The sequence below is a fragment of the Chiloscyllium punctatum genome, chromosome 4, assembly GCF_047496795.1.
Source record: "Chiloscyllium punctatum isolate Juve2018m chromosome 4, sChiPun1.3, whole genome shotgun sequence".
NCBI classification, from domain to species: domain Eukaryota; kingdom Metazoa; phylum Chordata; class Chondrichthyes; order Orectolobiformes; family Hemiscylliidae; genus Chiloscyllium; species Chiloscyllium punctatum.
The window spans coordinates 38,333,175-38,356,277 of NC_092742.1; the positions used below are offsets into that span (position 1 = coordinate 38,333,175).

At 38.8% G+C, this 23,103-nt stretch overlaps 1 protein-coding gene across 1 annotated transcript; it reads right to left on the reverse strand.

Moving 5' to 3' along the window:
* Positions 1–316: 316 nt before the first annotated feature.
* LOC140476207 (alpha-1-antiproteinase-like) lies at positions 317–22,516 on the reverse strand. Its single transcript, XM_072568439.1, has 5 exons — positions 22,384–22,516; positions 14,696–15,364; positions 4,964–5,237; positions 4,684–4,834; positions 317–2,738 (listed from the first exon to the last, which is right to left on the reverse strand). Exons 2-5 carry the CDS (start codon positions 15,330–15,332, stop codon positions 2,550–2,552), a joined length of 1,251 nt encoding a protein of 416 aa, XP_072424540.1. The 5' UTR covers positions 15,333–15,364; positions 22,384–22,516; the 3' UTR covers positions 317–2,549.
* Between the last annotated feature and the right edge of the window lie 587 nt (positions 22,517–23,103).

The window sequence follows — 23,103 nt, forward strand, 5'->3', positions numbered from 1 at the left end:
GCCAAATGGGAACAGATCAGTTTGGGACATCTGGTCAGTGCTGACAAGTTGGACCGAAGAGTCTATTTCGGTGCTGCATGACTCCATGACATTTCCTGAGTTCTTTTGTAACTAGATAGTAATTTGATGGAGACCCCAGAAAAATAGAACTTTCTTTCCACTACTGTCACCTCAAGAAGATTGGAAAAACGTGTGAGGCCTTTGTTGTGCAGAATCAAACTGTCAGTTATGTTTCCCGCATTACAACAGTAATTACATATTTTAAATGTACTAATCATCTGTAAAATGCTCAATAATATTCCAAGGTTCTGATAGGTGCTATATCTCTTCATATTTATTCATTTTTAATAATTTTGTGCAGCTGGAACACACAGTACATGACAGAAATGGTATGTCATTTATCCAAGTAGTTGGAAGGCAGTGTGAATGAAGATCATTTCATTTATTGAACACAAATTAAACATTTTTGGTGGCTGACACATGTTGAACCATTAGATTACTGCTGAATTCAGTCAAAAATCATAATGTGTCTTCCTCCTGAGCATCGACCATTGTACCAAAGCATAAAATTTCACAATTAAATCAAATTATTTTGTTGTGGGTGATCTTGAAGAAATATGTGTTTGCAATATGTTTTACAGTAAAATTAACAGATTTTTATGCCTCAATAATTAACCATTTAGTTTGAGTTGCCTGATTTTTGCGGATCAATATTGCAGAAAAGGGGTAAAGGGAAAGAATAAGAAACTGAAAAGGTACAATGTATGATCATTCTCCTGAACTTTTTGGATTCCAACAGTATTAACATTAAAATTACAAATCACACCATTATTATTCATCACTTTACAGCACAGCATGTTAGAATTGTGAGTCCCTTGGCATTTGGGGAGAGAGTGGTGACTTATTCTTTTGAGTGTAGACATTTGGCCATGATAGAGTTCAATGATTTACATTGAGGAGAAAGTGAGGACTGCAGATGCTGGAGATCAGAGCTGAAAATGTGTTGCTGGAAAAGCGCAGCAGGTCAGGCAGCATCCAAGGAGCAGGAGAATCGACGTTTCGGGCAGAAGCCCTTCTTCAGGAATGAGGAAAGTGTGTCCAGCAGGCTATGATAAAAGGTAAGGAGGAGGGACTTGGGGGAGGGGCGTTGGAAATGTGATAGGTGGAAGGAGGTCAAGGTGAGGGTGATAGGCCGGAGTGGGGTGGGGGCAGAGAGGTCAGGAAGAAGATTGCAGGTTAGGAAGGCAGTGCTGAGTTCGAGGGATTTGACTGAGACAAGGTGGGGGGAGGGATTTGCATTGATTTACAATGATTTACATTGGTCTATTTTAGTTCTTTTAATCCTAGTAAATGTCTGAACATTTCCAGCATGTTCTGCTGGTACCATTTCATTCCCCCTCTCCCCTACACCACCCTCCATCACCACCACCAACATCTCATTGTTTATTTATTATTTCCTTTCCATTCTCCAATATTCTTGCATTTTCCATGTTTGGTCCTTTCTGTGTTGAGAAAGAAATTTAGGAGGATTTTCTTTGTGTGTATTGACCTTGTGCTGTACCCTGGACCTAATGGAGATAGACATGCCATATCTGGCTTCTGATGCAGCAACTTGTACTTATTGTTATCATGCAATAAATTAAATCTTGTTGTCAGATAAGTATCTCTTCTCATTAAGACTCAATAGTGATTTATCGTCTTCCACTGCTCATCAGATAGGTCATTTGACTCAACACAGAAAGGAGGATTTTGACAGCTCTTTACCCTATCCTCAAGCAGTCAGTGGTTTGTATTATGGCATATGACAAGAGAGAAAGACATGTTGATGTCTAGATGGTACACAGTGCCAACAGGTTCAACAATCTAATTGATCCTTCAAATGTTCCTGAGATCTTCATATTTGCAGAGTTTTCTGCATCTTTTTTAAGCAGTTTGCCTGTTAAATGTGTGATTGGAGTACCAATTGTTCACTCTTATTTTACGTTATTTATTCTTGCATGGGATGTGCACATGATTGGAAAGGATTGCATTTATTCCCATCCACAAATGGCCTTGAATTGAATGATTTGCTGGGAGCTGAATTGACAAATAGCCTAGATTGAGTAAGGAAAAGGCATAAATGAACCAGATGTGTCTTAAAAGAAATAAATGATAGGTTCTTGGTTAAGCCTACGAGACTAGTTTCACATTCAGATTGTAATGATTGAATTTAAATTTCACCAGGTGCTGTGGTGAGATTTAAACCCATGTGGCCACAGTGTTAACCTGGGCCTCTGAGTTACTAGTCCAGTAACATTATCATTAAACCACCAAATCCCAACTATAGTAAAATGCTTGTTTAACTTTCAGTTTTCTGTGATGAAGATATTAACCCATTTATTCACTTTGTGAATGCTGATGGATCTGCCATGTATTAATGCTGAAAAAGAATCAAATTAATTGCCGATGCATAATAATACTGGATTGATTACACATGTCTATCATTTCAAGCCCTAGAATTAAAGTGTGCCCAAATTTCTTTGCTGTGCAAATGAGTTTTCTGAGCGAGGTTACTTCGATGGATCTTTTAGTCTTCCAACAAACAGTATGTTGTTTGTGTTTTCCTCATAGATAATCAAAATGAATGGTCGATTAAATGCCAGTGTGGGTGGCAATGACATTGGAATAATTTCTACTCCAGTAGCTCCAGCTGCCTCAGTGGATTTCTCATCAATATCCAGCACTGCCTTATGAGAAACCTTATGAACCGAAATAAAAAAATAAGCAGGTTACAATTTCCAATTGTATTGTCAACAATTGTCATTGAAAGAAGTTTTAAAAAATCATTGGTAATCAGCTTCGTATACCCACAAAGCTTTTCAGCCCATCTTGCAATCTCAAATCTTCACACCATAACTCATGGGAATAGAAGTAGGCCGTTCAGCTCATCGATTCTGCTGCACCATTCAACAAGATCATGGCCGATCTGGTAAACCTCAAATCCACTTTCCTGTCTTTTCCCTATAACCTCTGATTCCATTATTGATTAAAAATCTGCTTGTCTCAGTCTTGGATATACTTAACAATGCAACCTCTACAGATCTATGAAATAAAGAATTCCCGATTCACTAGCCACTATGAGAAAAAAAGCCTCCTAATTTCTGCCTTAAATTGCCAACACGTTATTCTGTGATTACGTCCTCTAGTCTTAGATTCTTCAAATCAGAAAACAACCTTTCTGCATCTGCCCTGCCAAGTATGCTAAGAATCTTGTATATTTCAGGAGATCTTGCTGAAACTATATTTGGCATGAGTCAGACCACATCTGAAATACTGTGAACAGTTCTGGTCCCTTATTTAAGGAAAGAAAAAACAGACATTGGAGACGGTCCAGCTAAGGTTCATTACATCCAGTTATGGAAGGACCTCCTTATGAGGAGTGGTTGAATAGGTAAGATTTGCACTTAGTCAGGTTTAGAAGAATGAAAGGAAATCTTATTGAAATATATCTGAATGGTTCCACTACTCTTATGTCTTATGGTCATGAAAGATTCCCAGCTCGAACACATAAGGCAGAACATAAGTGAGGTTTAAGATGATGTTTTTAGGAATAGAGAGTTTTAACTTTGCAATGCTGGAGGCTGAGGCAATATTTAAATAAGATATTTAAATGTTGTGGCACAGTGGCTCAGTGGTTAGCACTTCTGCTTCATAGCCAGGGACCCGGGTTTGATTCTGGGTGAGGAAAAATGTTTCCACTCAGAGAGTATGAAACTGTGGAATTCTATCACAGAAAGCTGTTGGGACCATTTCATTAGATATATTTAAGAGGAAGTTGGACATGACCCTTATGGCTAAATGGATCAAGCGGTATAGAGAGAAAGTGGGAGTAGAATACTGAAATTGCATGATCAGCTATGATCATATTGAATGGTGGTGCAGGCTCAAGGGGCTGAATGGTCTACTCCTGCACCTATTTTCTCTGTTTCTAAGTTTCTAATTTTCAGTTCATTTTAGCCAGCTCAATCTTCATAGTCTTGTTGTTTCCTTTATTTAAGTTTAAACGTTGGTCTTAGACCCGCATTGTTTATCCTCAACCTGAATGCAACATTCACATGTTTTGATCACTGTTACCTAAAGGTCATTAAATATTCCTATCACATTACACATTACCAGATCTAGAATAACATGTTGCTTTAAGAAACTGGCCTAAATATGAACTCATTTTGCTTTTCCAAGATATCCTTTTCCAATCTGATTTGTGCAATCTACATGTTGATTTAAATCATCCATGATTATTTTGGTACCTTTCTTACATTGTTTCTTCCCATACTCTGTTGCATAGAGCAGCTTCTGTAAGGTGGAGTGGGGGAAGGGAATAAACTTCTTCCACTAGTAATTTCTTTCCTCTACTATTTCCTATCTCTACTAAATTAATTCTACATCTTGATCCTTTGAACTAATGTCATCTCTCATTATTGTACTAATGTCATCCTTAATTATAAGAGCAACCTTATCACCTTTTCCTGTCTACCTGACCTTCCAAATTGTCAAATACATTTAGTAGTTTGATTTCATTTAGATAACAACAGCTGAAATTGATAGGCATATTCTTAATTCCATATTAATTAATTTACACATACATCTATTGCAAATGGGCACCTGCCAGAATAACAGAAAATGTTTTCATCAGAATGAACTTACCTGTGAAACTTTTAGATTTTCACTTTCACTTATCCCAGACAGGTTGGCTGCAGATGTAAACAAATCTCTCACACCCATTTTCGCTAGGATATCTTTCAACCCATATGACAATGACAGCGACACTTTTGGAAATTGCAGGATACATTGTTGCCTGCTCAACAAATGATTGAAACGATGGGAGAAAGCAAACAAAATTTTTTTAATGTAAAAGGATTGGTACTGGTAGAAATATTAAAACTACTTCACATATTTAAATTGATTGATGTGAAATTTTAATTACTTGTGGTGAGCAAGTTGTTGGACCCATTCATCAAACTTTTCATGGGAAAGATTTTGCTCCACATGTTCTAATTTCCCGTCTGCAGGCAAGATGGCGATCATTGATGCATTTCCAAGGTAAGGAAGTTTTATTACATTACTGAAAAGATTGTAGTCAGATATCATACTGAACCGATTGGTTTGGCGCATCATTTGCACAGTTACGTCTGTAGTTTTGTTCACTTTAAATAATGTTTCTCGAGTCTGCGCCGGATCAAATGGATTCTTCCATTTTCCTGTTAAACATAAATTTGTCAGAGTTTGACAGAGTACATTCAACAAAGGAAGTCAGCCATAGTTAATTCTTACAGATTAATTCAGAAAAATAGTTGTAATTGGAAAGTATGTGTGAGAATATTGTTACAGTGTTAGGACACGTTTGTGCACTATATTATGCTAATAGCCAGAGTTATTGTCAATGACATCAGATGATGCCAAATCCCATGTAGCTGGAACATCAGGGAAGAATATTCTAATAAAGTCTTGCTAAAGTTTATCTCTATAAATTGTCAGCAAATGCACACTCATTTGCACCAGCACTGTTTCAGCTTTCTTCTATTAAAGGAACTCAGAATTCAGCTATGATACTAATAGAACTTGGAGCGTGAAATTCTGCACTGGCCCATTCACACTGAAACTGTGAGTGGTGGATAATGGAGCAGAATGGGGCTCCATCAGGATTCTGTTCCCTGGAAAAGAAGCCAGGAAATTTCATTAAGATAGGTTATGGGTGATCTTCTGCCTGTCATTTCGACTTCACAGGGGGCATTTCTCAATAAGTCCTAGAGTCATACAGCACGGAAACAGACCGTTGTTTCAACTAGTCCACACCGACCATGTCCCCAAACTAAACTAAACCCACCTGTCTGCATTTGGCCCATATCCCTTCAGATCTTTCCTATTCACGTACTTATCCAAATGTATTTTAAAAATTGTAAATGGACCAGCATTTACCACTTCCTCTCGTAGTTCATTCCACACGCTAACCACTCACAGTGTAAAAAAAGTTGTCCCTCATGTCCTTCTAAAACTTTCTCCTCTCACCTGAAAAAATATGCCCCTTCCTATACTCAAAGGTCTGAGCAATGAAGACATGCATGTTAAATGCATTCTTAATGACTCTGTCTACCTATGATGCAAAATTATGTATCTGAGCCCCTAGGTCTCCCTGTTCTATATCTACCCAAAGTCCTAGCATTAATTGTATAAATGCTACTCTTGTTTGTATTACCAAAATGCAATACCTCACAATTATCCAAATTAAACTCCATCTGCCACTCCTAAGCCCATTGACCTAATTGAACAAGGTCTCTTTGTAATCCTAGATAACCTTCTTCTCTATGCACTATACCACCAATTTTGATTCATCCACAAACTTATTAACCATGCCTCCTACATTCTCATTCAAAGCATTTATATAAATGACAAGCAAAAGTGGACCCAGTACCAATTCCTGTGAAACATCACTGGTCAAAGGCCTCCAGTCTGAGAAACAACCCTCCACCACCACTGTCTACTGTAAAACCAATGTTGTATCCAATAGGCAAGCTCACCCTGAATCCCATGTGATTTAACTTTATTAATCAGTCTACCATGCGGAACCTCATCAAAGGCTTTACTAAAGTCCAAGTAAACAATATCTGCCCTCATTATTTTTTTTGCTTACTTCCTCAAAAAACTCAATCAAGTTTGTGAGACATGATTTCCCTCACACAAAACCAAGCTGACTAACCTTAATCATTCCTTGCCTCACTAAATAAATGTACATCTTATTTTTCAGAATCATCTCTGATGTCAGACACAGGTCTATAGTTCCCAGGCTTCTCCTAACAGCTTTTCTTAAATAAAGGCACAACGTTAGCCACCCTCCAATTCTCTAGCACCTCACTTGTGATTATAAATGATACAAATATTCCTGTTAGGGCCCTGCAATTTCCTTCCTCACTTTTCACAACATTCTGGGATACTCTTGATCAGGTCATGGAGATTTGCCAACACTTACATTTTCTGAGACCTCTAACACTTCTACTTCTTTGATGTGAGCTGTTTTCAAAACAGGAATATTTATTTCCCTGAGTTCTCTGGCCTCCACTTTGTCCTCCTCAGTAAAAACTGATGCAAAATATTCATTTAAAATTTTTCTCATTTCATGAGGTTCAACACAAAGATAATCTTGTTGATCTTTAAGGGGCCCTATTCTCTCTCTAGTTGCTCTTTTGCCCTAAATATACTTGTAGAATCTCTTTGGATTATCCTTAACCTTATCTGTCAAGGATATCTCATATTGTTGCTTTGCACTCCTGATTTCCCTCTTAAGAATGCCCCTACACCCTTTATATTCTTCAAGAGATTTATTTTTATTTTCCTTTATTCATTCAGGGATGAGAGTGTTGCTGGTTAGGCAACATTTATTGTCCATTCCTAATTGCTCTGAGGGCAGTTAAGAGTCAACCACAATGCTGTGGATCTGGAATCATATGTAGGCCAAACCAGGTAAGGTTGGCAGTTTCCGTCCTTAAAGGACATTAGTGAACCAGATGGGTTTTCCCCGACAATCCACAATCCACATGGTCACCAATAGATTCTTAATTCCAGATTTTTTAAAATGAAGTCAAATTCCATCATCTGCAGTGGCGGGATTCAAACCCAGGTCCCCAGAACCTTATCTGCATCTCTGGATTAAGAGTTCAGTGTTAATACCACTAAACCACTGCCTTTAGATTACTTACAGTGTAGAAACAGGCCCTTCGGCCCAACAAGTCCACACCGCCCTGCCGAAGCGCAACCCACCCCTACCCCTGCATCTACCTCTACCCCTTACCTAACACTACGGGCAATTTAGCATGGCCAATTCACCTGACCTGCACATCTTTGGACTGTGGGAGGAAACCGGAGCACCCGGGGGAAACCCACGCAGACACGGGGAGAATGTGCAAACTCCACACAGTCAGTTGCCTGAGGCGGGAATTGAACCCAGGTCTCTGGCGCTGTGAGGCAGCAGTGCTAACCACTGTGCCACCGTGCCGCCCTTTATTTGACAAGATTACAGTACATTGAATGTAGCAGGCCATGGCAAAGCAAATATGTTAGCATAGAGTCAGATTCGCTAATCTGGGGAAAAGAAGAGAGGAACATAAGCTATAGGAAACAGAATGATTCTAAGACTGAGGGCTCACAGTTGTGTGGATAGACTATAGGAGCTGGGTCTGAGAACGGAGAAGGCACATAGAAGATTTGATAAAAGTATTTCAAGTCATGAAATAACTAGAGTAAATAAAGGGAAACTGTTTCCAATGGATGAAGGGCATGAATTCAAGGCAATTGGTAAAAAAGAATCAGATGACATTAGGAAAATAAATTATTTTATGTAGCAACTAGTTAAGGTTAGGAATTCAGTGCATGATAGGGTGGTGGAATAGATTCACGGGTAGCTTTTCAAGGAAGTTTGGATATAATTTGAAAGCAAAAAATAGGGCATTGGAGGAAAAGTGGGGTTAACTGGATTGTTCTTTGAAAAACCTACTGCTGTCTTAGTTGACTGTACAAATTCACTCAATGCTGTGTTATTCTATAATTTTGGGATTTTTAGAGAAGATACGATTCTTCTCCGGAAAGAAACAGAGCAACAGATCTCAGAAAAAATAACAGACAATCTGATTGTAATGTCAATTATTTCATGAGCCGAGATGTCTAGTCCCTTATGTTAGTTGTTATGCTGCAATATTTTCCCAAAATGGTGTACCATGCTGAACAGAAAAGGTAAGATCTGACCTTGAGGGTGAACAGCAGAATGACACTATCTATTATATGTAAAACCATTACAGTATAAAAGAACATTATTTGATCCATTAGTGTTTTACCAGTATGTTTCCTTTGAAGTATTCTTTTCACAATGTGAGCTATTATTCTAATCCCACATTCCTGCTTGTTTCCCATGCCTTTCAATATTTCTATTTTCCAAGCATTGATTTCACTACTTTTTATAAGTGTTTATGGACTCTACTGCAACTAATATTAAGCAGGAGTTCCAAAGTCGAATTTCCTGTGTAAAAGTTATGTTAGTTGTTATGCTGCAATATTTTCCCAAAATGGTGTACCATGCTGAACAGAAAAGGTAAGATCTGACCTTGAGGGTGAACAGCAGAATGACACTATCTATTATATGTAAAACCATTACAGTATAAAAGAACATTATTTGATCCATTAGTGTTTTACCAGTATGTTTCCTTTGAAGTATTCTTTTCACAATGTGAGCTATTATTCTAATCCCACATTCCTGCTTGTTTCCCATGCCTTTCAATATTTCTATTTTCCAAGCATTGATTTCACTACTTTTTATAAGTGTTTATGGACTCTACTGCAACTAATATTAAGCAGGAGTTCCAAAGTCGAATTTCCTGTGTAAAAGTTACCGTTCAATCTTTGTTTTAAATTAGGTTTTATGAATAGACTTTCAGAAGATGCGGATCAAAAATTGCTCTTGTGGTGCAAAGCTCACCAAAGATTTGTAGCTTTATATATTTATGTAGATTATGAGCAAAGTAGCTTTTGCTAAAAGACAGTTAAGAGCTTAATGTTAAAAGCCAAAATCTCCAAAGTAATAATCTTTGGAATACAACCTGAGCCACGAGCAAATTGACATATTGTGGATAAAGTCAAAAAGTATGCTGCTGGAAAAGCACAGCTGATCAGGCAGCATCCAAGGAGCAGGAGAGTCGACAAATCGGGCATAAACCCTTCATCAGGAATGTTTAGGAGGGGGTGTGGGATGTGTGCAAGGGGGCCGACAGATAAATAAGTGGGGTGTGGGGCTTGGGTGGCTGGTATCTAGGGAAGTGATAGGTGGATGCAGGTGGGGGTGATGGTGATAGGTTAGAGTGGGGGGTGGAGTGGATAGGTGGGAAGAAAGAGGGATAGATAGGACAGTTCAAGGGTGATGCCGAGTTGGAGGGTTGGATCTGGGATAAGATGGGGGAGGGGAGATGAGGAAACTGGTGAAATCAATGTTGATGCTGTGTGGTTGGAGGGTCCCAAGGTGGAAGATGAGGTGTTCTTCCACCAGGCATTGGGTGGCTTGGATTTGGAGGTGGAGGAGCCCAGGGCTTGCATGTCCTTGGTGGAGTGGGAGGGGGAGTTGAAGTGGTTGACCACAGGGTGGTGGGGTTGTTTAGAGCGTGTGTCCCAGAGATATTCTCTGAGAACATCTGTTCTCTCTCCCGACCCTCCTTCACTACAAAATCCTAGCCACTCAATGTTTGGAGGAAGAACGCCTCATCTTCTAACTTGGGACCCTCCAACCACACAGCATCAACATCAATTTCACCAGTTTCCTCATCTCCCCCCCCCCCCCCCCCCCCACCCCCCACCTTATCCCAGATCCAGCCCTCCAACTCGGCACTGCCCTCTTGGACTGCTCCTGCCTGTCCATCTTCTTTCCCATCTATCTGCTCCACCTTCTGCTCTGACCTATCACCATCACCCCCCACCTGCATCCATCTCTCACCTTCCTACCTTCCCCATCCCCTCCTATTTATCTCTCAGCCCCTTGGGCACCCCCAACCCCCGCCACATTCCTGATGTAGGGTTAATGCCTGAAACATCGACTCTGCTGCTCCTCAGATGCTGCCTGACCTGCTGTGCTTTTCCAGTGCCACAGTTTTTGAGTCTGATGTCCAACATCTGCAATCCTCACTTTCTCTTACATTGTGGATAAAATCAAGGACTTCAGTGCATGGCTCAAAGATTGGTGTGGGTAGAATAGCCTTCCACTCATGGTGCTGTTCTGGTGGAATGGGCTTCACTTGGCCTGTGCTGGGACCAGTGCTTTGGCGAATCAGATAACAAGAGCTATGGAGAGGACTTTAAACTAATTAGAGGGGGGAGTGTTGGGGGAGAGGTGAAAAGTAGACTTACATAGCAAGAGATTGTGGCAGACTACAGGGTAGCAATTTGCATAATAGTTCCCAGGAAGGGACTGAGTATATAAACATAGAGAAAAAGTAGTAAGTATGGTGAAAGGGGGACATAATAGTAAAAATGTGTGTGGTATTCAAAACAATATACATGAAATAACTGCACAAATTCAATTTAATACATGTGATCTACTAGCCACTACTGTGATTTGGTTACAAGGAAATCAAAGCTGGGAACTAAATATTCGGGGGTAAGAGACTTTTCAAATGTCACACAGGAAGGAAAGAGTGGCAGAGTAACATTGTTAGTATGGGTTGGGATAAATATGACAGCAAGAAATTACCTTGAATCAAACCCATATAGAGTCAATATTAGCGGAGGTAAGAGAAAGGGAATGAAGACACCGGTAGGAGAGGTCCATAGACCCCTTAACAATAACTATGTGCTGGGACAGAGAATAAATCAAGAGATAATCAAGACATATGCCAAAGACAGTAAATTAATTATAGGTGACTTTTTAATTTTCTTGGAATTGGGATAGTCAGATTGGCTAAGGGAGCCATGCGGAAGAATTCAAGGTGTGTATTTGAGACAGTTTCCTCAATATTGTAGATTCAGTCAGGGATTTGACTATCTTGAATCTAGTGGTGTGTAATGAGGCAGTTTTAATACATGATGTCAGAGTAAAATATACTCTTGACTCTGATCTCCAGCATCTGCAGTCCTCACTTTCTACTAGAATAAAATATCCCTTTGGAAACAATGACTATAACATGGTCAAATTTATCAATCAGTTTGACAGGGAAGAACTTGAGTCAGAAACAACAAGATCTGGTTTAAATAGATTAGATTACATTACAGTGTGGAAACAGGCCCTTCGGCCCAACAAGTCCACATTGACCCGCAACCCACCCATACCCCTACATTTGCCCCTTACCTAACACTACGGGCAATTTAGCATGGCCAATTCACCTGACCTGCACATCTTTGGATTGTGGGAGGAAACCGGAGCACACCCATGCAGACACGGGGAGAATGTGCAAACTCCACACAGTCAGGTCGACTGAGGCGGGAATTGAACCTGGGTCTCTGGCGCTGTGAGGCAGTAGTGCTAACCACTGTGCCACCGTGCCGCCCACAATAAGGGTAATTACAATGTTAGAGCTAGCTGGAGCAAACTGGGGAAGGGGTCTAGCAGCAAAGACAATTCAGGAACAATGGCAGACTTGCAAGAAAATAGTTCATAGCTCACAATGAAGACATTATTCCAGTGAAGAAGAATGGTTCTAGGAAAGGGATATACTAACCATGCTTAACTGAGGAAGTTAAAGATAGCATCAAATTGAAAGAAAAAACACATATAATGTGGCAAAGATTAGTGGTAAGCTGGAGGTTTGGGAAAATTGTAAAAACCAACAGAAGCTAACCAAAAACAAAGAGAAGACGAAAATAAACTTTGAGGATAAACTTGAAAGGAATATCAAAATGCATAGTAAAAGCTACTTTACCTATATAAAAAGGAAGAGAGAAGTCAAGGCAAACATAGGTCGCTTTAGAGAATAAGGCTTGGGAAGCATTAATGAGGAAGCAGAAAATGGCAGAAAATACATCAGCCTTGACATTAGAAGATACTATAGCATCCCAAAATTATTAAATATTCAAGGAGCAAAAGAAGAGGCAATAAGTACATTGATAATTACTAGAGGAAAAAGTGTTTGAGGAAACTAACGGGCATAAAGACTAATAAGTCCTGATGGGATGCTGCCAAGGATATTGAAGAAAGTAGTTACAGAGGTAATGGTTGCACTGGTAGTAAACCTCTTGGAATTATTTGATTCTGGAAACATCCCAGAGGATTAGAAAGCTGCCAATGTAACACTTTTATTCAGAAATAGAGGAGACAGAAGTTAGGAACTCTACAGGTAAGTAGCTTAATAGCTGTTATGGGGAAGTGTCGGAGTCTGGTATAAGGATACATTAACAGAGCATTTAGATATGTACAATAAGATTAAGCAGAGTCAGCTTAGCTTCATGAAGGGGAAGTCATGACTTACAAATTTACTACATTCTTTGAGAAAGTAACAAGCAAGATGGATAAAGGGGAAGCAATGGACGTAATTTGGATTTTCAGAAGGTAGTTGATAAGATGCCAAACATTAGGCTACTTCATGATATCACATGGGAGTAGTATATTCACATGGATAGAGGATTGGCTAATTAATACAACACAAAGTTGGAATAAGAAGGGAATTTTCAGGGTGGCAATCTCAGATTCGTGGAGTGCCACAGGGATCAGTGTGGGACCACAGTTATTTACATTATGTATTAAATTCTTGGATGCGGAAACTGAATGTACTATAACTTGTGGATGAGACAAAAATAGGATTTTTGAGGTTGAGTCATTAAATATATTCATACAGAATAGACAGATTTTTAATCTGTAAAGGAATCAAAAGTGATGAAAAAAGGCAGGAAAGTGGAGTTGAGTATTATCAGAACAACCATGATCTTGTTGAATGCTAAGGCAGACTCAGTGGGTTGAATGACCTTCTTCTCTTGAGGCCTAATGTGTGTGATGCACTTTGATAGGAGGAACTTTGAAAACAGTATAAAATAGAGGATGCAATTCTAAATGGAGTGTAGGACCAGAGGACCCTGAGTGCATGTGTGCAGAGATCATTGCCTGGACTAGTAGAGAGAGCAGTTAATAAATTAGACAGTGTCCTCAGCTTTATTAATAGGGGCATAGAGTACAAGAACAAAGTGGTGATGTTGAATTTGTATAAGACACTTGTTATACCTTTACAGGTGTATTGTATGCAGTTGTGGGTGCTACATTATAGGAAATATGTGAATGCATTGGAGAGAATGCAGAAGCAATCTACACAAATGGCTCCAGAAGTGACGCTAGTTTGAAGAAGTCAGGACTGTTCTGTTTGGAGAGAAGTTTGAGAGGAGATTAATGGAGACTTTCAAAATCATGAGTGGGCTGGATGGCGTAGGTAGGGAGAAGCTATTCCTGCTCATGAAAAGAACAAGAAAGAGAAGCATAGATTTCAAGTGATGTGCAAAAGAAAGCAAGGTGGTAAGAAGCTTTCACACAGTGAGCAGTTAAGGTATGGAATGCACTTCCTGGAACTATTGTGGAGGCAAGTAGGATTGAATGGATAGTCTGCATGGGTATGGGAAAAATGCAGGAGATTGGCACTAGATAATGGTGCTTGTTGGAAGGGACAACAGATGGAATGCCCTCATTCTGTATTGTAATAAATCTGTGATTTTTGTGATTCTGAGCTCTTCAACCATCTTGTTTTTTACGTTAGCTTATTTCATTTGAACTGCATAATGGCTAGATCACATCTTTAATGTCAATGTCCCCATCAATAAATAATCTAAGTGTCTATGAGGTTAATTTCACTTTAGTTCATTATAAAACTGGAAAAGGGGCTCTTCCGATCAGCCTTTATATCAATGTTACATGATGATAAAGTCCAGTTTCACTGAACTAAATGTAAACGAAATTGTCGATGTTGTTAGTTAAAGTTTCCATAATAAATATTTAAATAAAATTATTGATACCTGTTACATTTTTAAAGCAGAAGAATTTCTATCAAATGATTAAAACAGATCTTTATATTGTGCAAAATATCAACAAAGGTGTTTAACTATTTTCACATTACGATCATAGATTTTATAATAATTGATGCATTACATACAAAACATTCAACAATAAAAATTATGTATCTTTTAAAAAATGTATCAACAATAAAAATTGATTTACCTTTAAAAAAGATGTAATTAATTAGCATTAGTTTGGTTGAACGGTCAATTGTGTCAAACATGTTTTTAATTTTCCCTTTTGTCATCTTTTTCACATAATCATTCAGTTGTAACCTGGCATTTTCAGGATCCCGATTGAAATCTAGAGAAAACACCTCAGCATTGTAAAACTTCTTGGACTCATTTAGAAAGCTTGGCAACACATCATAGCCTTTTTGAATATGAAGAGAGTTTCCCATTAATAGCTGAAGCTCATTTTGTTCTGCCATCAGGGACTGTAAGAGTTGCTTGTAGTCCCTGTTCATTTCAGCTATTTTTTCCTCTGTCATACTATCGAGGTGAAGTCCCTTGAAAAGCTGCTCACGTGTCACAGATCTGGTACCCAGAGACAATAAGGCTAAAGCAGTGGAAATACTCAAAGGGGAGAAGAAAATATTGGAAGTAGTCTGGTTAGCAATTTCTTTGTAGAGCTGAAAAGCAAAATCAGTGTTTGCAGAAGAAATCATTGCCAAATCAGATTCTTGCCCATGATTTTGAAGGTCTTCTTCATGGTTGACATGTTGTTTCTTCTTCGTTGCAGAAAAGTCTGTTCCAGTGACAAGGGTAACGACTAACAGCAAAATTACAGGACGGAGCATGGCTTCTATCAATTCTCTTGTTTTCAAGACTCCTGTTTTCAATAGAAGAACAGTTGAATATTTCATAGTTTATTTCTTTTTCCACCTCCTTTATAAATTACTTTTTCTGAGGCAAACCCCACTCCCTACATTCCCCATGCTGTAATTTACCATGTTGAAATATTGGGAAGTTATCTCTTCCCAGATTTCTGAAAATGAAATTTCAACTCTCCTATTGAGAAGAATTCACCAACAAGTAGAATAACTGCATTTATATAAAGTTAAAAATCACACAACACCAGGTTATAGTCCAACAGGTTTAATTGGAAGCACGCTAGCTTTCGGAGTGATGCTCCTTCATCAGGTTGTGTGATTTTTAACTTTGTACACCCCAGTCCAACACCGGCATCTCCAAATCATGCATTTATATAGAGCACTAATATAGCAAAACCTACCAAGCATTTCACAGTGTTGTGAACAAGTATGACATGAGTCAAATAAGGGGGAGATAAAGTCAGATGACCAAGACATTGGTCAAAAAAATAAGATTCTAGGGGTGTATGGGTGTTGAGTTACTCATTAGATCTCCAAGCTTAGAGTGCAATATTATGGGTAGGTGTACATTTTACAAAACTCTTTCACATCAGTTTGGCTGCAGGCAGTACTTACTGGTATGATTTCAGTGGATGGAAAATTATGGACAGCATGCCCACTGTTATCTAACATATATTAGGTGAATATAACCATCTACTAGTGATGCAGGAACTTTCAACATTTACTGTAAAGCATTATTAGAAGATTGAGAAATTGGAATATCTGTCCACTACAGAATTCAATTGTCAGCAGCCATTTTGTGATTGAAAAAAATCTCTACTTAGAGAGCTCTGCAAGGATTCAGGACTAATTTGGAATCACACACTAGGTAATCGCACATTCTTAAGATCGTGAACATTATCAGTCTTTCCCAGAGATGTTGGCAGCATCCATTTTGGAATTGTTTAAAAGTCCATTATCAATTTTTTCAACTATCATTATACATTTAAATCATTCTTTTCTATGTCACAATCATTCTCAGCTTCAGTCATGTACCGCTCTTCAAGTTGTACTGCTATCCTGACACTGTTTTTACTTCAATAGGACATTCTTTTTGAACATGTCGATCTCTTGTGTTGCTGCCCTGCACCCCCAACATTAGATTGCTTGTTGTATATATTTCCTCCATGCAACTGTTAGAGGCCAACTTTTCAACAACTGTCTTTTGGCACTCTCTTGTAAGTCCATCTGATCTTGTTATCTTGCTTCACTAGCAATGGACAAATAGCTGGGAAATTGCTGTGATGATAATATTAATGACAAACACCATAAACTCTACTCATGAGCGACTTTGTTCTTCAGTAACAAATTTACAACACAATTTACTGCGCAAAATAAGCAGAGAACGTTGCATGTAATGTCTTTTTGTCTGAAATATTACTTGATTTTTAATAAGGTTCTGTGATCCATGAATATATTATGGATAACCTAAATTACATGCTTAAAAAGTCATTTCAGAGAAACTGTCAATCCCCTCCCACCAGTTTAATGGAGGCCGATTCATGATAATTAGCTGTTCAATATTTTTATTGACGTTTTCCATGGAGCAACATAAAAATGACACTGACCATGTAATGTCGTAAGTCATTCACACCATAATTTACAATGGTATCTACACCATAACAATGACAGACTATTGAAGTACTATTACTAGTCTTAAGAAATGTTGACCTTTTTAAAAATAAGATAAAGCAACAGTTGAAGAAGCAAATGATAGAGGCTGTACACAATAGAACAGCAGAAAAAAATTAGTCAAATACGATACTGGCTACTGTAGTTTTTACAACTCCACAACATTCCATTTTCTTCAACAGCATTCTTATCCTTAGCTACTAATTAGAGGTAGAGAGAGTAGAGATAAAAAAAAGTTCAGGGACAAAGCTTTTCTTTGCAAAAATAGTGGGTCAGAATTTGCTGAAAAAGTAATAATGCATGAGCTACACACACCATTATTAAAGCTTTAAACAAACAGTTAATTCTTTACGAATTGCAAATCGACTAAAGTTGTTGAGCAATTTGTGACGCTTGCCCTGGCTTTGCATAAACAGCACCTCCAACTTTATATCCCTGTGATTTTCCTGAAGTTGCTGCACTTGCATTCTAATTATCCATTTTAGCATACCACAAATAGTTAATTTTAATAACATCACAAGTCCCCTGAAATATTGAAGCATTTGTTAATGACTGGCAATTAACTTTTTTCAGCCAGAAAGTGAATCATTATAAATATGGAGTTGTGTTCCTTTTTAGTTCTGAATTATTTTGAGATGTTAAGAATTGTTGAATTAAATTAACATTTTTTTCTTATTTGACATTGCTGCCTCCTCTTTCCTTTATGTTTAATTTTTCTTCTCTTCTCGTCAGTATTTACATTGTAAAAGGGCAATGTTAGTGAGAATACGGAGTTACAGGCTACAAGATTAGATGGGATTGAGGTTGACAAAGAGGAGGTTTTAGCAACTTTAGAAGATCTGAAAATAGATCAGACCCCCGGGCTGGATGGGATTTATCCTTGGATTCTCTAGGAAGCCAGGAAGGAGATTGCAGAGCCTTTGTCTTCGATCTTTATGTTATCATTGTCGATAGGAGTAGTGCCAGAAGACTGGAGGATAGCAAATGTTGTTCCCTTGTTTAAGAAGGGGAGACGGTACAACCCTGATAATTATAGGTCAGTGAACCTTACTTCAGTTGTTGGTAAGGTGGTAGAAAAGGTTATAAGAGATAGGATTTATAATCATCTGTAAAGGAATAATTTGATTAGGGATAGTCAACACGGTTTTGTGAAGGGTAGGTTGTGCCTCACTAACCTTAATGAATTCTTCGAGAAGGCGCCAAAACAGGTGGATGAAGGTAAAGCAGTTGATGTGGTGTATATGGACTTCAGTAAGGCATTTGATAAGGTTCCACATGGTAGGTTATTGCATAATGCACAGAGTTTCTGGATTGAACGTGGTTTAGCGGTTTGGATCAGAAATTGGCTAGCTGAAAGAAGACAGAGGGTGGTGATTGATCGGAAATGTTTATCCAGTTACCAGGGGTGTGCCGCAAGGATCTGCTTTGGGGCCCCTGCTGTTTATCAGTTTTATAAATGATTTTGTTGTGGGCATGGAATGACAGATTAGTAAATTTGCGAATGACACTAAGGTAGGCAGGGTTGTGGATAGTGCTGAAGAATGTTGTGAGTTACAGAGGGACTTAGATGAGATGCAGAGTTGGGCTGAGAAGTGGCAAATGGAGTTTAATGCGGAGAAGTGTGAGGTAATTCACTTCAGAAGAAGTAACAGGAATGCAGAGTACTAGCTAGTGGTAAAATTCTTGGCAATGTAGATGAACAATGAGATCTCGGTATCCAGGTGCATAAATCCCTGAAAGTTGCCACCCAGGTTGATAGGGCTGTTAAGAAGGCATATGGTGTGTTGGTGTTTATTGGTAGGGGGATTGAGTTTCAGACCCATGAGGTCATGCTTCAGCTGTACAAGGCACTGGTAAGGCTGCACCTGGAGTATTGCATATAGTTCTGGTATCTACATTGTAGGAAGGATGTGGAAGCTTTGGAAAGGGTTCAGAGGAGATTTACTAGGATATTGTCTGGTATGGAAAGAAGGTCTTACAAGGAAATGCTGAGGGAATGGAGGTTGTTTTCGTTGGAGAGAAGAAGGTTGAGAAGTGACTTAATCGAGACATATAAGATAATCAGAGGGTTAGATAGGGTAGGCAGTGAAAGCCTTTTTCCTCGGATGGTGAAGGCTAACAGGAGGGAACATAGATTTAGGACCAATATTAGGGGTAGTTTCTTCACTCAGAGAGTAGTAGGGGCTTGGAACAGCCTGTTTGCAACAGTAGTAGACTCGCTAATGTGATGTGCAGGTCAGGTGAATTGGCCATGTTAAATTGCCCATAATGTTAGATACATTAGTTAAAGGGGAATGGGTCTGGGTGGGTTACTCTTCGGAGGGTCGGTGTGGACTGGTTGGGCTGAAGGGCCTGTTTCCAAACTGTAGGGAATCTAATCAAAAAAAAGGGCATTTAAATGGGCATTGGACATACATATGGATAATAATGGAATGGTGTAGGTTAGATGGGCATCAGGTTATTTTCACAGGTCGGCACAACATCGAGGGCCGAAGGGCCTGTACTGCGCTGTAACGGTCTATGTTTCTATGTTTCTCTTTCTTTTGAACCTAAATTGATCTGAAGAAGAATCATACTGTACTCAAAACATTAATGCTCTCTGCACAGATTCTAGTTTACTTGCTCGGTTTCTCCAGCATTCTCTGGTTTTAGTTTGGATTTCCAGGACCTGCAATATTTTGCTTTTATTGTCGTTAAATTCACCTATTCTAATTTACCCATATTTTTCTGTTATTTCCCAATTCCTTAAATATCTGTCTGTCATCTGTTATTTAACGATGTTTTGACTACTTCATAGATCTCTTATGAGCTCACGATTTTCGCAACTCTGTGGGCAAAACTTTTAATACCTAAACATACACAAAAAACTTTCCAAAAAAATTTGCCCACTATGTGGGATTCTGCACTCCATGATCTAAGGAGTCTAGATTGTGATGGGCATGATTCTTCCAACAGTGCTTCCTGCAAGTACAAAACTCTAGACAAAAACAATTCTATCACCAAAAGAATTCATCATGAGCTATGAAAGGAAAATATAGGTCACAAAACTATGAAGTTGATGAAGTGGCTCTTGAGTTCAAAAATTTAACTTCAAATCCCAATGGAAACTAAACATGTTTATCAAATTTGCAAATCAGCAATTCTTTCACATTGATGAATTCAATTAAAGTAACAACTTGAAGCACAGGACAACAGAATCACTCCATTCTCCATTCTATGGAGATAGGACTGACTTAATCTTTAGGGCTTCTTTATATTATTTCTGTTAATGACTATTAACTAATACTTTATATGTGAACATTTCCTCTGGAATTTTCTGCATTCTTTAAATTAAACCCAGAGTTTAGTGAAAAAATGTTAATTTCATAGCGTTAGAAAAAAATGTTGCCTCATTCATAACTAGTGCAAATCTGGAGCTATCCAATAGAACAAAGAACAAAGAATAGTACAGCATGTGAATTGGCCCTTTGGCCTACCAAGGTTATGCCGACACGTGATGCCTTCTTAACTGCTCCCCCCCACCCCCGAAAAGCCTTTTGCCTCTATACTGTCCTTTTCCCTCTATTCCTTACCTCTTCATATATCTATCAAGGTGCCTCTTAAACATTGCTATTGTATCGACCTCCACTCCCTCTTCTGGCACTTACCACACACTGGGCAGAGCATTCCACACACCCACCACTCTCTGGGTGAAGAAGTTTCTCCTCATCTCTGTCCTAAATGGCCTACCCCTTATTTTTAAGCTGTGTCCTCTGGTTCAGGACTCACCCATCAGCGGAAACATGTTTCCTGGCTCCCAAGTATCCAATCCTTCTCAATCAGATACGTCTCAATCAGATCCCCTCTCAGTCTTCTAAACTCAAGGGTATACAAGCCCAGTCACTCCAATCTTTCAACATAAGATAGTGCCACCATTCCAGGAATTGACCTCGTGAACCTACGCTGCACTCCCTCAATAGCCAGAATGTCTTTCCTCAAATTTGGAGACCAGAACTGCACACAATATTCCAGGTGAGGTCTCACCAGGGCCCAGTACAGCTGCAGAAGAACCTCTTTGCTTCTATACTCAATCCCTCTTGTTATGAAGGCCAGCATGCTATTAGCTTTCTTCACTACCTGCTGTACCTGCATGCTTACCTTCATTGACTGGTGTACAAGAACACCCAGATCTCTTTGTACTGCCCATTTACCTAACTTGATTCCAATTAGGTAGTAATCTGCCTTCCTGTTCTTGCCACCAAAGTGGATAACCATACATTTATCCAATTAAACTGCATCTGCCATGCATCTGTCCACTCACCTAACCTGTCCAGGTCACCCTGTAATCTCCTAACATCCTCCTCACATTTCACCCTGCCACCCAGCTTTGTATCATCAGCAAATTTGCTAATGTTACTATTAATACCATCTTCTATATCATTAATATAGAATTCATATAGACAACATCTACCATCTATTGACAATCATCTTTGTCACCTCCTCAAAAACCTTAATCAAGTTTGTGAGACATGACCTTTCCCTCACAAAGCCGTACTGCCTATTTCTATTAAGTCCATATTTCCTTGAATGTTAATCCTTTCCCTAAGAATCCTCTCCTACCACTGACGTAAGGCCCACTACCCTGTAATTTCCCACATTATCCCTGTTGCCTTTCTTAAACAAAGTAAAAACGATGGCCATTCTACATTCCTCTGTCACCTCTCTTGTGACTAAATAGTGTACAAGGACTTCGCACAAGGCCCCAGAATTTACCTCATTTGCCTCCCTCAACATTCTGGGACAGATCCTATCAGGTCCTGGGGACTCTTCTATTTTAATGCTTTTCAAAATACCGCTCACCACCTCCTTTTTTATGCCGACATGCCCTAGATTATCAGCACCCACCATGTCATTCTCCTTTGTGAACACTGATGCAAAGTATTCCTTAAGGACCTCACCCACATTCTCTGACCCCAGGCATAAATTCCATCCTTTGTACTTGAGTGGATCTACTCTTTCTATAGCTACCCTCTTGCTCCTTACATACTTGGAATGGCTTGGAATTTTCCCTAATCCTGTTTGCCAAAGACATTTCATGGCCTCTTTTAACACTCCTACTTCCTTGTTTGAGTTCTTTCCTGCTATCTTTGTACTCTTCAAGAGCTCTGTCTTCAGTTTCGTAAACCTTAAATATGCCTGCTTTTTCTAATTGACTAAGGACATAAGACCTAACAACATTACACTCAATACAAATAACAACACTCATTACAAAGCTGTTCATTAATTGTTTCCTGTCTTACTAAAATGCATCTAAAATTCTCGATGCTAAATACTAAAATTCTGCAAAATGATTTGTTGAACAACTTACCAATTGTTTCAGGACCTACTTATTCACTGTTCCCTGCTCAAATCAATCCACAATTTGTGATATACTGTTCTCTTGTTTTCTGTTTGAAAATGTGATATGTTGAAATGCTGTCAGACAGACTTTGGTTTGACAGGGAGGGTACTTAATGTCAATAAGCCTGTTGTTTGCTCGATACACAAGCATTGTTTGCAAATATCTTTAATATGTTACTCATTAATGATTAATCTGCTATTTTAGAGGTACAGCTTTTCTATATTTTTAAAATGAACATTTGCTATTAATTGTTTAACTTATTGTTAAATGAAACTTATTTTGATTTAAACAACATTAACTTAATAATAATATGTACGTTTGAATAAGAGGACATGAGAAGTTTTGCAATTAAAAAAAAAGAATCCTGCTTTTAAGTATACAGAGGTACAAAGCAGAAAGTCAAAGGCTTGCTAAAATTTAATAAAACATTGGCTAAGGCACCAGCTGGAGTATTGAGTCCAGTTCAGGGCACCACACTTTATGAACAATGTCAAGATGTTTGAGAGGTGCAGAAGATGAGCTGAGGGTCTGGGATTTCAGTTACTTGGAGATCCTAATTAAGGTTTTTTTTTCCTTAGAACTGGGGTCAGTCTGTGACTTGACAAAGGTTTTCAAAATTACATAGGAATTGATTTAGTAAGTAAGGTGAAACTATTTCCAGTCGCAGAAGGGTATATGTTTAAGCTA